This window comes from Rhinoraja longicauda, chromosome 13 (genome assembly GCF_053455715.1).
Source record: "Rhinoraja longicauda isolate Sanriku21f chromosome 13, sRhiLon1.1, whole genome shotgun sequence".
Lineage (NCBI taxonomy): Eukaryota > Metazoa > Chordata > Chondrichthyes > Rajiformes > Arhynchobatidae > Rhinoraja > Rhinoraja longicauda.
Genome location: NC_135965.1, coordinates 27,704,993 through 27,721,114, shown reverse-complemented (window position 1 = coordinate 27,721,114; position 16,122 = coordinate 27,704,993). Strand labels below are relative to the sequence as shown.

The 16,122-nt window shown below is 42.4% G+C and overlaps 1 protein-coding gene across 2 annotated transcripts in view; it reads left to right on the top strand.

The window, feature by feature from the left end:
- Positions 1 to 16,122, top strand: part of stk25b (serine/threonine kinase 25b) — a 53,400-nt gene that overhangs the window by 29,529 nt on the left and 7,749 nt on the right. The window contains exons 5-8 of one of the 2 annotated variants that reach the window (XM_078410659.1): positions 3,601 to 3,758; positions 8,555 to 8,740; positions 15,155 to 15,300; positions 15,677 to 15,809. In XM_078410659.1, coding sequence (XP_078266785.1) covers positions 3,601 to 3,758; positions 8,555 to 8,740; positions 15,155 to 15,300; positions 15,677 to 15,809 — 623 coding nt within the window. The remainder of the gene's footprint in view (positions 1 to 3,600; positions 3,759 to 8,554; positions 8,741 to 15,154; positions 15,301 to 15,676; positions 15,810 to 16,122) is intronic. The other variant, XM_078410660.1, reaches the window with a different exon arrangement.

Here is a 16,122-nt window from a genome sequence, read left to right as displayed (position 1 = left end):
CCAAATTTTTCAAAGTGCTCTGCATATGACGTCACAATGGGGCACGCACGACCTCTCTCCTCACTCACCCGAACAAGATGGACGCCGTTAGCGAGGCCGCCACCTGCCGTCCGTCTCTCTCCTCTCTCCCCACTCTCCTACACCCGGGGGACACTCTGAGCAGGAGGGAGATGGTCGGACTGATGGTCCACTGATCCTTCCCTTCCGTCCCTTCAACCCACGGCGTCCTCGAGTCCCCGCTCCTGCCCGGGCCCAGCGCCCCGCACCATTACCGCCACACAAGCCGCAGCGGGCAGCTTCTTCTCCTCCTCCTTCAGCGGCCGCTTCCACCGACGGCGTTGTCGACGAAGGTCGCTGCTACCGACGGCCCCGTCGTGCTTCAGAAAGATGGCGGCCGCTCTCCTCCTCTTCCTCCTCATGCTCCACCATCTTGTGCGCGCCGCCACTGCCGCCCGCCTCGAGTAGTCCTAGCTCCCGCCGCCCTGCTGCGCTATCCGCCTCCCACCTCTGCCGAGTCTCGGCCGCCGCGCTGTCCGCCTCGAGTAGTCCCAGCTCCGCCAGCCCACATCTGCCGCACTCCGGAGCTCCCTCCTCCTCCCTCCACTCACGCATAGTGGCTTTCACCGCCAACGGGTCCGCGGAGGGGAGTGGGCGTGGGGGCCGAGTGGGTGGAGGGGAGGGTGGGGGTAGGAGGGGAGAGGAGAGAGTGGGGAAGGAGGGGGTAGGGGAGGAGAGAGTGGGAGGGAGGGGGGGTGGGGGAGAGTGAGAGTGGGGGTAGGGGAGGAGAGAGTGAGGGGGAAGAGGGGGGGAGGGGAGAGTGGGGCTGGGGAGGAGGGCAGGCTGGGGTGGGGAGGAGTGAAAAGTGGGGATGGGGAGAGTGGGGGTGTGGAGGAGGAGGGGTGGGGGGTGGGGGGAAGGGGGATGGTGGGGGGAAGAGAGAGTGGGGGTGGAGGAAAGGGGGACAGGGGGTGGGGAAGAGGGGGGGCAGGGGATGGGGAGGAGAGAGTGGGGGTGGTGGAAAGGGGAGGTGGGGGGAAAGGGGGGTGGGGGAGAGTGAGAGTGGGGATGGGGGAGGAGTGGGTGGGGAGGAGGGTGGGGTGGGGAGGAGGCAAGAGTGGGGGTGGGAAGGAGGGAAGATTAGGGTGGGGGGAGAGGGGTGTGGGCAGGGAGGGTGAGGGGAGGGAAGTGGGGGATGGGGGAATAGGGGGTGGGGAGGGGGAAGGGGGGTGGAGGCAGGGCTGGGGGAATAGGGGTGAGGAGTGGGGGTGTGGGCAGGGGAGGGGCAAGTGGGGGTGGGGAAGGGAGGATGGAGTGGGTCAGTGGGGGGTGGACGAGGGGTATAAGGGGGATTGAGTGGGGGTGGTTTAGGGTCCTACACCAATACAGGAGAGGCTTTGGGTCCAGGGCTCACTCAGTGACACCCTCTTCCCTTCCCTGTCCCCCCTCTACGAGGAATGGGCCCAACGGGTCCACTTGGTCTAGTATATTACTAAAACTCTCATCTTGTGTATATGCATGTTGCCAAAATACAGCCAAAATGGTACACGATAGCGCAACAATTTTAGGTCCACCTTACTCACCATTCACCTACAGTGTGCAGTATCAAGTTTCGTTATATTTTAGCAGTAATTCACTTGATAAACTTTAATAAATGCACTCCCACTTGCCAGGCCTGGCTCCGCGCCTGCACAGTTGGGGGAGGGTTGGCGGGCCCAGCAGCGCCTTGCCTGCATGGCAACGCGCCTGCGCAGCAGCGCCGGGAGGACTGGCGCTTGTCCCGGCGTGCCCCGCGCCTGACCTTCCTCCCATGGTACAGCGCGGGGGCAGAGAGAAGGCCACAGAAGATGGCCGCCGGCAGGACGAACGTGGGGCAGCGCCTTGCGGCCGTTCTCCTACTGCTAGCCGCCTGGGGCCGGGGTAAGTGGCTCCCTCTCCCCTTTCCCCTCCTCCTCGCCTGCCACCTGCCCCACAACCGGGACCCAACGGGTCCATGGGTCATCTAGTGTACATTAAAAGCAAGAAGGGAGCTCAAAGATAAAAGATGGAATTTATACTTGGAGTCAGAGGATGTAGGTCGGGTACTGAATGTGTACTTTGCATCTGTATTCACTAAGGAGAAGGACATGAAGAAAGAAAGTAAGATCATTGTGGGGAATACAGATATGCTAGGCCAGCTTGTGATCTAAAAGGAGTTTGTGTTGGGGATCTTAAAGGCCATTAAGATGATGAATCCCATGTCCTGATGGGATCTATTTCGGGTTATTGAGAGAGACAAGGAGATTGCAGTGGCCCTGACGAAGATCTTTGTATCTTCTCTAGCCACAGGCAAGGTCTCAGAGGACTGGAGAGTACTCAATGTTGTTCCTTGGTTTAAGAAGGGAAGAAGAGATAATCCAAGAAATAATAAGTCATTGAGCCTCACATCAGTGGCCGTGAACTATTGGAGAAGATTCTTCGGGATAGGATGTACTTTCATTTGGAAGTGATTGGGCTATTTGGCGACAGTCTGAGGCAGGTTATGTTTTAGTACTTGAATGAGTGTAGTTTAGGAGATACGAAGGTGATCGATGAGGATAAAGCTGTGGATGTCGTCTACATGATTTTAGTTAGACATTTGATGAAGTCACTCGATCAGGCTGATCAAGAAGATTAAGATGCATGGAATCTATGGGTTGTTTGGATTCAGCGCTAGCTTGCTCTTAGGGTTGTGATGGAAGGGTATTATTCTGCTGGAGTTCCGCGGGGTTTTGTGTTGGGACCTTAGTGGTTTGTAATATATATAAGCAACTTGGACAGAAATGTAGATGGTGGCTTAGTAAGTTTGCAGACAACACTAAAATTGATGGAGTTGTGAACGATGGAGAAGATTGTCTAAGTATACAGCAGGATATAGATCGGCCACAGAAATGGCAGTTTAATCCAAGCTGGTGTGTGATGTTGTACATTGGGAGGTGGAATATAAGGGGAAAGTATACAGTTTATGGCAAGAGCATTAATAGCTTTGATGTATAGAGGGATCTTGCGGTACAAGACCAAAGTTCCTGAAAGTGGCAACACATATAGAGTAGTAAAGAAGGTATATGTTATGCTTGCCTTTATCAGTCAGGGCATTGGGTATAAAAGTCAGGAAGTCATATTGCAGTTTTATTGGACTTTTCAAATAATTATAAGTGCTTTGTTTTGATTTCCATTTTCTGACTTAAAAGCTGGTGAGGAGAAAATACAAGAAACAGTACCAGGATTCTTCTTAAAAACAGGAAATTTGCACTACCAGGAACAGAATCTGATGAAGAGGTTGCATGTATGAATTTGTGCTATACTGTTGGGGAATGCCACAAAGAAAAAGGCGTCTATTTGCTGGGATTGGCCACTTCACTCCACTCCTCCTTTTCTACTTCCAAATCGTCCCTCGTAGAAGGCTAACAGTTATACATATGAGTATCAGCTCAGATTTTGGTGCTCGTACCTAAAGATGAATTTATACCCACGGCTGCCTTATTCTGGAAAATGTAATGAACCATGACTGATCACAGAAGCAGGTTTACAGTGGTTTCAGTAGAATTGTTAGTTTTACTGTCCTGTTTTGTCACCTTTCCACAGCTGCTAACGTGTTGCTGTCTGAGCAAGGTGACGTTAAGCTCGCAGACTTTGGTGTTGCAGGTCAACTAACAGATACACAAATAAAGAGGAACACTTTTGTGGGCACGCCCTTCTGGATGGCACCAGAAGTCATCAAGCAGTCTGCATATGACTTCAAAGTGAGTGAGCAAATGCTTGAGTTTTATCTTTGGATTTATGTTCTATCACTCCTCCAGGTTTGTTCCTATTGCTGTCAACCAAACACCTTTGACATGTGTGGATCAGAAAAAAAAATGTTGGTTAAGACCAAGTACCATTCCAAGAACAACATTCAAATAGTAGTGTGCATCTTTCCATTGCTCAAGTAATTGACTTCTCATAACTAAAATGTGATGGGAAGGAAGGGGTAAAGGTTTACAGTAGGCACATCCCATTCCAAGATTCAAATTGTGACCAATTGCTTAGGAGGCAAGTCGAACCCAACCTCCTGGAGTGATTTTACTTGATTAGTTCTGTCATGTAGAAATGAGAAATGTGCATTTAAGGCAGCACCTTCTTGATAAAGTAACAGTTCATCAGATCATTTCCTGTTTATTAAAAAAAAATTTTTTTATATCCATAAGTATATTTTCTCAATACACATTGCATTAGAAATCCTGTGCCAGCTATTGCTGCTCCTGCCCTGAGAACAGTTTGTTACATACTTGCACAGAATATAATGAATTCAAATCTAAATTGTTTTCTTTTGAGCTGTGATGTCCCTTTACAGTATTTATCTAGTGTCATTACAACAGTGATCAGGTACCAACCCAGAAATATTAATTGCCTTACTATTGGTTGTGACTCATTGACTGGAATTGTACAGTATTGCAATAAATATCTTCACAAACAAGATAATCACTTGAGGTTTTTTTTCCATTAAACCAGAGCATAAGAATAAAGAGCGGGGGTAAACCATAGGACCAGTAGGATCAGATCAAGGTATATATGATCTTTGGCCTGAACTGCCGTTAGCAACACTTCAATAACAGTTTTCATTTAGTGTAAAGTTCAAAGGCATTTTTTAAATTATTTATTCTCCAAATATATACTATCTTTTGTTTAGCTCAAATTATTCTTCAGTTTCCTACTAGCTGATTATAATTTTGGTTTTCTCTTCCAATGCTCCTGTTTTCTGAAGTTGTGCCATGTTCAATGGCACTGATTCATATTTACATTTAAGTTACTTTCCCAATCACATCAATGTACGTAAAGTAAACTTTCCCCTTGAATACATAACATAAGGCAGAAAATGTTAGAAATGCAGGTCAGTCAGCATTAACGGAGAGAGAAATAGTTGTGATCTTGTTTTCTGCTGTATTCCATAGATCGCGGCCTCACTATCATGATGTAGAATGGTCTTGGATGTGGATTGGACTTTGGGAAATGGATCAAAGATGCTTAAAAATGATTCAAAAGTATTTAATTTTAAGTTATTTATCATAACTTAACTTAAACATGAGAAAAAGATTAATAAAACATTACAATTTACTAGGTTATCTGCACCAATCTTTTCAGTCAAAATCCATGAGTCCCGCAACACTTGAGAAACACTTTCATCTCTGATGAAAAACAGAGGGGTCAGATGTGCATCTAACTCCTTGGCTCAGGATATTTGTGCTCTACTGTAGAGTGGAGATTTGATGTGCTGCTATCTGATTTCCAGCTCATTCCTAACTTGTGCTTTGCAATGTGCAGGCACAAAAGTCAGAAAATGCAGCTGCCCAGCAAATCTCATCAGGAAAAGGAGTAGTGGCTATTGAACCCCGTGTGCTGTTCTGCCATTCAGTAAAATCATGGCTTAATCCTTTCTGCACTAACCTGATAAATCTTGATTCCCTTAATTGCTAAGCAATTTATTATAGACACAAAAAGCTGGAGTAACTCAGTAGGACAGGCAGCATCTCTGGAGAGAAGGAATGGGTGACATTTTGGGTCGAGACCCTTCTTCAGAAGTTATTTATGCATTTGAAAATCTCAACTGAGCCTTCACAGTCCTTGTAGTGTTGTGAATTCCATGGATTCATCGTTCCGTGTGCAGATTTTTTTCCTTTCTGTCCTGAATATCTTGCTATTTACTTTAAGGCTGTGACGTCTCTTTTTTGACACTCCTGCAGAGGAAATGTCACATCTGAAAGCTTGAGAGGATATTTGCTTATTTCATTGTGAAACGACAAGCTAGCAAGCACATAATTTACCCAATGTTGCAGAATTGCTCTGATTAAAAGTAATTGACCTAAAACATTAACCCTGTCTTTGCCTCCAGAGATGCTGCCTGACTTGCTGAGTATTTTCAGCATCTTCTGTTTTTATTCCATCCTCGCTGCGTTTAATGTTTGTGATTTATTATTTATTGCTCCCGATTTTGCTGGTTCAGCAGTTAATCCTTGGAAAATATATTAAAAGGTTATTTAAGCATCAATAAATGATCATCATAGTGAGCTGCAATGAAATATTAGGGCTTGTAAATAATGGGGGGAAAACCCCAGTAAATCTCGTCTTTCAGCCATTGTTCATGGTTTTTAAGCCAACGATATAAAATCTGTAAACTGAAGCAAAATCAGTTCATTTTATTCTTAAATTGTATTTATTTATAGTTCATGCCTACCAATTTTTAAAATGCATGTACTGTTTATATTTATTTTTCATTCTCCTTGTTCTGCTTTTCTCCCATTTGTGCATGTGGCTCAATTTTGAATGGATAATTTTCTCTCTTCGTCAACCACTGTGTATCTGGCTTCCATTCTAGTACCTTTTCTTGTTTCTGTTTATTCAAAGTTAGATAATTGAGTCAATAGTCAATAGTCGTTTATAGAAACATAGACATAGAAAATAGGTGCAGGAGTAGGCCATTTGGCCCTTCGAGCCTGCACCGCCATTCAATATGATCATGGCTGATCATCCAGCTCAGTAACCTGTACCTGCCTTCTCTCCATACCCCCTGATCCCTTTAGCCACAAGGGCCACATCTAACTCCCTCTTAAATATAGCCAATGAACTGGCCTCAACTACCTTCTGTGGCAGAGAATTCCACAGACTCACCACTCTCTGTGTGAAGAAATGTTTTCTCATCTCGGTCCTAAAAGACTTCCCCCTTATCCTTAAGCTGTGACCCCTGGTTCTGGACTTCCTCAACATCGGGAACAATCTTCCCGCATCTAGCCCCTCCAACCCCTTAAGAATTTTATATGTTTCAATAAGATCCCCCCTCAGTCTTCTAAATTCCAGCGAGTATAAGCCTAGTCTATCCAGTCTTTCTTCATATGAAAGTCCTGCCATTCCAGGGATCAATCTGGTGAACCTTCTCTGTACTCCCTCTAAGGCTAGAATGTCTCTCAGTCAGAGAGTGGTGAAGGTATGGAATTCTCTGCCTCAGAAGGCAGTGGAGGCCAGTTCGTTGGATGCTTTCAAGAGAGAGCTGGATAGAGCTCTTAAGGATAGCGGAGTGAGGGGGTATGGGGAGAAGGCAGGAACGGGGTACTGATTGAGAGTGATCAGCCATGATCGCATTGAATGGCGGTGCTGGCTCGATGGGCTGAATGGCCTACTCCTGCACCTATTGGCTATTGTCTATTGTCTTTCCTCAGATTAGGAGACCAAAACTGTACACAATACTCCAGGTGCGGTCTCACCAAGGCCCTGTACAACTGCAGCAGAACCTCCCTGCTCCTATACTCAAATCATCTTGCTATGAATGCTAACATACCATTCGCTTTCTTCACTGCCTGCTGCACCTGCACGCTTGCTTTCAATGACTGGTGCACCATGACTCCCAGGTCACGTTGCATCTTTTCTTTTCCTAATTGGCCACCATTCAGGTAATACTCTGCTTTCCTGTTCATGTCGCCAAAGTGGATAACCTCACATTTATCCACATTATATTGCATCTGCCATGCATTTGCCCACTCTCCTAATCTATCCAAGTCACTCTGCAGCCTCCTAGCATCCTCCTCGCAGCTAACACTGCCACCCAGCTTCGTGTCATCCGCAAACTTAGAGATATTGCATTCAATTCCCTCGTCCAAATCATTAATATATATTGTAAATAACTGGGGTCCCAGCACTGAGCCTTGCAGTACCCCACTAGTCACTGCCTGCCATTCCGAAAAGGACCCGTTTATTCCTACTCTTTGCTTCCTGTCCACCAACCAATTCTCTATCCACCTCAACACTTATTTATCACGTACACATAAATGTGCAGTGAAATGAAACATTACCCGCAGTTCAACAATAAGACCAATAAGAATAATCAATAAAAATGCAATAACACATACACTCATAAACTAACATCAAACAAAAGAACCATTGCACATGTTACTTCATTTCACCTTTCTTCCTATTTGGTTGATGGCCTAATTAACATGTTATTAAGCAACAAGCATCGAGTTTTGAGCCACAAAGATTGTGGAAGCTTGCAAAATTGATGAAAAATATAAAACAAACCTTTGCAGCTCAAATATACAGTTTAAACATGAACATTCTTGTAAATGATTGAAAGCACAAGGTAAGACTTGAACAAAATGAGCTCCCAATTTGTGAACTTTCTGGCAGAGTTCAGAATAATTAAACGGCAATAAAGGAAAGAAGTGTTCTTTATAATGAACAGATTCAGCAATTAACAAAATCCCGTCTTGGTGCTGCACAGACTGGGGACAGCAGATGAGTTAAGAATGCTTATGCGGTTTGGCACCTGGCCAACCTACACCCATTCTGGAGATGATGTGGCCAGAGGTGTGTGCAAGGTAGTTAATATTGAAATTTGTGTTTTGGGCATCACTGCTTGAATGGCTTCCGAAGTTCTGTGTCATTTAAAACCCGAGACAGTGTCAGTCTGATGTCTCCCTGCCTTTGTAGGTATAAACGTTTCCAAATAAAGACTGATGTAGGAAACTAGTCTTTTTCAAGTAGTTTCTCAGTCTCTGACATTAATTTTCAGGCAGACATCTGGTCCCTTGGAATAACCGCGATTGAACTAGCGAAGGGGGAGCCACCTAATTCGGAGCTGCATCCTATGCGAGTTTTATTCCTCATTCCAAAGAACAACCCCCCAACTCTGGAAGGAAATTACAGCAAGCCCTTCAAAGAATTTGTCGAGGCGTGCCTCAACAAGGATCCCAAATTTGTAAGTAGGTCTAGTTGGTTTTGAAGAAAAGTTGTGAATGGTTCAGAATTAATGTAACTTGCAGTGGTGTGTATCCAGTGACCATATTTGTGAAAAAATAAAGCACTTGTACTTATTAAGCATTTTTGATGTTTTCAAAGTATCTTAAGCTCTTTATATTCCACAAATTACTTTGAAATGTCGTCCATATTGTAAAGAAATGCAGCAACCAGCTTGTACAATGCAAAATCCAGTATGGAGAAGTGTGATCAATGCCAATAACATGTTTTGACAGAATTAATTGAAGAATGAATGTTAGCTAGGATATAGAATAAATCAAATTCAAATTCTGCTGCAAAATCTTTTGCATATAGAAAATAGGTGCAGGAGGAGGTCATTTGGCCCTTCATTGTGATCATGGCTGATCATCCACAATCAGTAACCTGTGCCTGCCTTCTCCCATATCACTTGATTCCACTAGCCCCTTGAGCTCTATCTAACTCTCATTTAAATTCATCCAGTTAATTGGCCTCCACTACCTTCTGTGGCAGAGAATTCCACAAATTCACATCTCTCTGGGTGAAAAAGTTTCTTCTCACCTCAGTTTTAAATGGCCTCCCCTTTATTCTTAGACTGTGCCCCCTGGTTCTGGACTCCCCCAACATTGGGAACATTTTCCTGCATCTAGCTTGTCTAGTCCTTTTATAATTTTATACGTCTCTATAAGATCCCCTCTCATGCTTCTAAACTTGAGTGAATACAAGCTTAGTCTGAACAGAAAGAAGAAAAAAGGCAAACTTGGGTTTTCACCTTATCTGAGATAGCTCATAAATGTATGGCCCAAATACTACATCAAATAAGGGCTGAAATCATGTGGCTTTTTACTTTGAAACAAGAAGTCTCCAATATAGCCAAGACGTCTTGAAAATGTCTTTTTTTTTTTTTTTTAAATGCTTGAAAAGATGTCATGCTACTGTTACTGAGAGGAATGCTGAAAGAAAAATCTAAGATAGGCAGTAGTGTGTAGGTTGTAAGCGTGCAGTCCAGTGCATGAATGTTGAGAAACCAGTTTGTTAAATTAATAAATAATTTTTAAGTTGATGTGGATTGCAATAGAAAAAAAACAGGGCAGGGCAATTGTTCGACGATAATTATATATTTGAAAGGAGAATTTACTTAGTCTTAAGTTATTTTTCTCTTTTTGGTTTGGGTCATAAAGTACTGGCTATTGTCCAGTTCCTTGCCAAGAAATTATCGTGGCTCAACTATGACCATTCGGGTTTCTTCATGTGCCCATGGAACGTGTTGCTGGATGGCAATAAGGAGCAGAAATCTATTTCTGTAACCCCCCCCATCATCATCTGAATGCTATAATGCACCAGTTGTTTTGGCTGGATCTGGTGGTCTGCATATCTTTGTCGTGCATCAAGTATTATCTTCATATGTTGGACATCTGAGGTTCACTTGGAAATTGTGAAAGCAATGATACGGGGAGAGAATATTGGAACTTGTTGAGCTTTCTATTTGGGTCCCTCAGCCTATATTATCTAGTTTCTTATTGTGAACAACCTACTTCCACTGATGAATGTTACAAGTTAGAATGCTCAAATATTTTTACGTATTCTAATTTGTGTAGTTGGACAATAGTGATCTATAAAATGAAACAATAAAGTAATAAATCTCCGGGGTAATTTTCAGAGAAATACAAGAAAATGTTGACACAAGAAAAACTAAAATGCATCAACGGCAAACAAAAATGTACAGGAAGCTGGATGAAGTGAATGTCGCAAAAGCCTTTAAGTTTTCAGAATGTAATTCGAGGAACTGTGTGATAAAGAGGAATGAGAGCCCATAAAACAGAACAGAAAAGACTATAACAGATAATAAGGAAATGGAAGAACAGTTAAATATGTTGCATGTATTTTTAAATAGAGGAAGACACTGCAATAACACTAGCAGAACAAACCTTAAAATGTCAAGTTGAGGAATTAAATAATGGCTTTAAATTGTTAAAGTAATGGAAATGCAAAACCAAAAGGATAAACAGTCCTTGAGGATGTGATGGATTACTGGGTATTTGCATGAATTTGTCACCGGTCAGGAGGCTGACAACTTGACTATTGATAAATGGATTAATTGTGGATGGGTTATCTGATTAGTCTGGACCTATTTTGAGAAAGAGTCAATGGATGTTGAAACTTTTCCAAAATGCATTTCAAAAAATGCCATCGAGGGATAATTAGCAAAGATGAGAATTTATGGCATGGGTGGTAACATTGGAAGGTTGGTTAGAAGTATGTGTTTAATTTCAAGAGTCATGAGTGTTTTATTGTTGTATGTCACAAAACAGAACAATGAAATTCTTACTTGCAGCAGCACAACAGATATGTAAACATAGTATTCAGCAGACACCATAATAAACAATTAAAATAGGTTCTATATATGAAGACAAACAATATATTGCAATGACAAATTCAAACCCCCAAGTCCCTAGTGCAATTAAGGCAGTTCGTAGTTTAGTTGGAGTTTGTCGTGTTTAATAATAGCTTGATGGTTGTTGGGAAGAAGCTACTCCTGAATCTGGACGAAACAATTTTCAGACTTCTGTACCTTCTTTCTGATGGCAGAAGTGAAATGAGAGCATGGCCAAGATGGTGTGCATCCCTGATGATGCTGGCTGCCTTTTTAAGGCAGTGCCTCCTATAGATCCCTTCGATGGTGGGGAGGTCAGTACCGGTGATGGACTGGGCAGTGTTCACCACATTTTACAATCTTCATTCCTGGCTGTTCGAGTTGCTGAATCAGGCCAAGATGCAACTAGTCAATATGCTCTCTACTGTACACCTGTAGAAGTTCAAGAGAGTATTCGTCAACATACCAAATCTCCACAATCTTCTCAGGAAGTAGAGGCATGATGGGCTTTCTTTGTGATTGCATTAATGTTCTGGGTCGAGGACAGATCTTCAGAGATATGCATGCAAGGAATTTGACATTTTTTACTTTCTCTACCACCATCCCATCGATTAATTCAAGTTTGTGGATCCTCGGCCTTCCTCTTCTAATGTCAACAATCAGTTCCTTGATTTTACTGATGTTGAGAGCAAGGTTATTGTTCTGACACCATTCAATCGGATGACTGATCTCCCTCCTATACTTTGACTTGTCATTATCCGTAATTCATCTAACAACAGTGGCATTGTCGGTGAATTTAAAGATGGAGTTATGTTTATAGAGTGAGTAGAACAGGTGGCTGACCACAGCCTTGAGGTGTTCCTGTGCTGATGGTTATTGAGGAGGTGTTGCTGTTAATTTGAACTGATTGTGTTCCATTGATGAGGAAGTTGAGGATCTAGTTGGCACAAAAAATGTCCCTTGTAATTCTTTACCAAGGCTTCCATGTTTTACCATATGTATGGACAAGGAGAATTGATATTGTTGGTTTATTATCAACACATATAATGATACAGTGAAAAGCTTTTGTATCTACTGTGTAACAATTTGTGATGATACATAACATATGACACTGGTAGAAGGAATATCAAAATGTCAACACAATGCATTGTGTATCAATTTGCAGATGATATTAAGTTTGGAGTTGCAATAAGTTGTGAATATCCCTGTGCAAATTAATTAAATCAGGCAAACATTCGGATATAATAAGTCAATATACACATCACAGGGCTACCTTTTATTCATTATCATCTCACTGTTATGTCCTTGGTACATTATATGACCACATGGTTCTTTATGAATGTCTTTGACTTGATTTGACATGGATTTAACTAACCTGACATTTTCCAAGGATTTTTTAATCCCAATACCCTCGCTGAATTATGGCCTCAATGAGCTTGTCTCGTGGTACAGTTCTTTCCTTTCAGTCTCTCCTTGATAATTGACCAAAAATTTAGGAACTGTTGGCCACCGAGAAGTGATATTCATTTTGTGAATTGCTTGATATCCATTTTGTGAATTGCTTGGTGAGTTCTTAAATGATAAAGCAGTGGGTGATTGATGCAACACTGACACAATGCTGGTGTAATATTATTATTTTGTCTATAATTTATTTTGAATTATATCAATTATGCTTTATGTGTTGCTTGTATTCCTAGTCGCATGTTAAATTACAGCCATCTTTATTTACCACTTCATTCCATACATACTATACATATAGAAACATCTTCATTTGCATCATTTCCAGTCCATCCTCATCCGGGTATATTCCTGCATTCCATCTTCACACCTGATTATTTTGCTCTTGCTCACTATTCTTGTTTATATATTCTCTTCATCTTGAATTCTTGGTGGTTCTTTCTGCGAATTAGGTTAGTCTATTTCTGCTGGATTCCTCCATTCCCTGTGTTCTGATGTGTTATTGTTAGGGCGGCACGGTAGCGCAGCGGTAGAGTTGCTGCTTTACAGCGAATGCAGCGCCGGAGACTCAGGTTCGATCCTGACTACGGGTGCTGCACTGTAAGGAGTTTGTACGTTCTCCCCGTGACCTGCGTGGGTTTTCTCCGAGATCTTCGGTTTCCTCCCACACTCCAAAGACGTACAGGTATGTAGGTTAATTGGCTGGGTAAATGTAAAAATTGTCCCTAGTGGGTGTAGGATAGTGTTAATGTACGGGAATCGCTGGGCGGCACGGACTTGGAGGGCCGAAAAGGCCTGTTTCCGGCTGTATATATATGATGATGATATGATGAACACTTTTAAAAAAAATTGCATCATTCATCCAACTGAAGGGAAATGTCACAGAAACGAGAAACATAGAAATATAGAAAATAGGTGCAGGAGGAGGCCATTTGAGCCAGCACCGCCATTCATTGTGATCATGGCTGATCGTCCACAATCAATAATCCGTGCCTGCCTTCTCCCCATATCCCTTGATTCCACTAGCCCCTAGACCTCTATCTAACTCTCTCTTAAATCCATCCAGTGATTTGGCTTCCACTGCCCTCTGTGGCAGAGAAATCCACAAATTCCACAAACTTCTCGGAATGAATACCTCAAGGATGAAAATTTGCTACTGGAGCTTTTTGGAGAGATTTATAGGTTTTCAGAAAAATATAAGAACCAATATAGGACATAGGAAAGTCATCATGGGAAAAAAATACTAAATCAGTCCATTGTTCAATTAATCTTCGCAAGGATGTACATTAGAACAGGAAATGATAAAGCTAGAAAGACAAGGACTCTGAAATGCTCAGTATTATGATGTATCAATATGTCAAATTGGGCTGAATCAAATGAGAATATTTTCAGAGAGTCACAAGAGTCTGCAGATGTTGGAATCTTGAAAAAAAAAAAGCATACTGCTGGAGGACCTCAACAGGTCAAGCATCAATGGGGGGGAAATGGACATATGACATTTCAGGTTATGACGCTTCTTCAGAACCAACCCAAATCAATATATGTCCATTTCTCTCCACAGATGCCCTTTGGCCGGTTGAGTTCCTCCTGTTTGTTTTTTGCTCTGAATATTTTCAGGTGCAAAAGAGGAAAATGTATTTGATCTACACACAGGTGTTGCATACAAACCTTGTGCCTTTTTTTTCAAAAGTGCAAAAACTAGAGTGTTGGCTTCCATTTTTAGCCACAGGTGTCATGTAGATCATCCCTCTTATCTTCACAAACCTATTTGCTTCAATGCAAATTATAACAAACAATGAGTACACAGAATACTACAAAGGGTATGGAGTCCAACAGCATTTTCACAGTAATGCTTAAGATTTGTGATTTAGAATGGTTGTACCTCTAACCAAACGATTAAATACACTTATTAAATTAGCACCTAACCAACAAAGAGAAACATTGTTATGTCCGGGAGAAGAAAAACAAATAAGACTTGCTCAGTTACCACTCCATTAACCTGCTGTCAACTAACAGTAAAGTGATGGAAGGCATTGGTAACATTTACTCACCATTAAACTTGTGAATGCTGATTTTGGATTCTGCAAGGATCAGATAACTGCAGAATCCAAAAGAGCACCACTTTGCCCTAAACATATAGAAAAGGGTGGAACTCTGAGATGACATGAAACTGGTGCCCTTTGACATCAAGGCAAACTTTAAATGTGTGGCAGCAAAGAACCCATGCAAAACGGAGAGGATCCAGGGAAATTTTCCAAGTTGTGGAGCACAATCGAAATTAGAGGTAAATTACCTTTGTCCCTTCAACATTGCTACATGTATCTTTTGGAAAGGTGTTTAATCAATTCAGCTTTTTCACCAATGACCCACTTGAAGATAAGAATTGAAAATGTTAGGTGATGAATACATGATATTTTTTATTCGTATGTCACGTAAATTAGTTAATGCTTACAATTTAAAATGGTGTGATTGGAAAGTGACGAGCAAGTAGAGAATATTGAAAGTAATGCTGGGGAGATTTTAAAAAAATAACATGCATCTATAATTTTTTTTTTCAAATCCCAGCGACCAACAGCGAAAGAGCTTCTGAAACACAAGTACATCCAGCGTTACACAAAGAAAACCTCCTACCTAACAGAACTAATAGACCGCTACAAACGCTGGAAGTCTGAAGGTCATGGTGAGGAGTCCAGTTCTGAAGACTCTGACCTGTAAGTATTCCCAGATTTTAGCATAAAAGGGAAGGGGTAGTACATTAAGAATGAATAGTGTGTTCTTGGGTTCAGTCCAGGGTGTGCTAGTTTTAAAAGAGCTTTATGTTTTACTGCCAGGTGCCCTTTACTATGCTTTAATGCCCCTTTCTGTTCACTAGTTTGTCGGGAATGTTCTGCCCAATCAGATAATCCATTGGATTTGAGAGTTTGCTGGTGTTTGTGGTTGATCAGATGATGTTGTACTTTGAGTCCCTGTTGGTGTTGTCATGAATATGAATGTCTTTGATGTGTGAACGACTGGGGAAAATGGATGCTATTTAATAAAGATGAATTGAAAATCCCTGTATGGGTTTGATGTCGAGCATTTTCACAGGAACTTGCTGTCTGTCTACAGTGAAACTGATGCAGATGAAAGGGATCAGTGTCCAGTATGGACTTTCCCCACTGTACGTCCCAGCACCTTAAGCAAGCTTCAAAATGGAATGCCTATACAGAGTTCTCAGAAGGTAAGTCTACATACACCTAGCATCCTCACTGGAATTATATCAATAAGCAGTTTAGGAAAATAACTGCAGATGCTGGTACAAATCGAAGGTGTCACAAAATGCTGCAGTAACTCAGCAGGTCAGGTAGCTTGCAGCCCAACGGTATGAACATTGGCTTCTCCAACTCTAGATAGTTCCTCTGTCCCTCTCTTCCCCTCCCCCTTCCCAGTTCTCCCACTGTCTTACTGTCTCCACCTATATCCTTTCTTTGTCCCGCCCCCCTGACATCAGTCTGAAGAAGGGTCTCGACCCGAAACGTCACCCATTCCCTCTC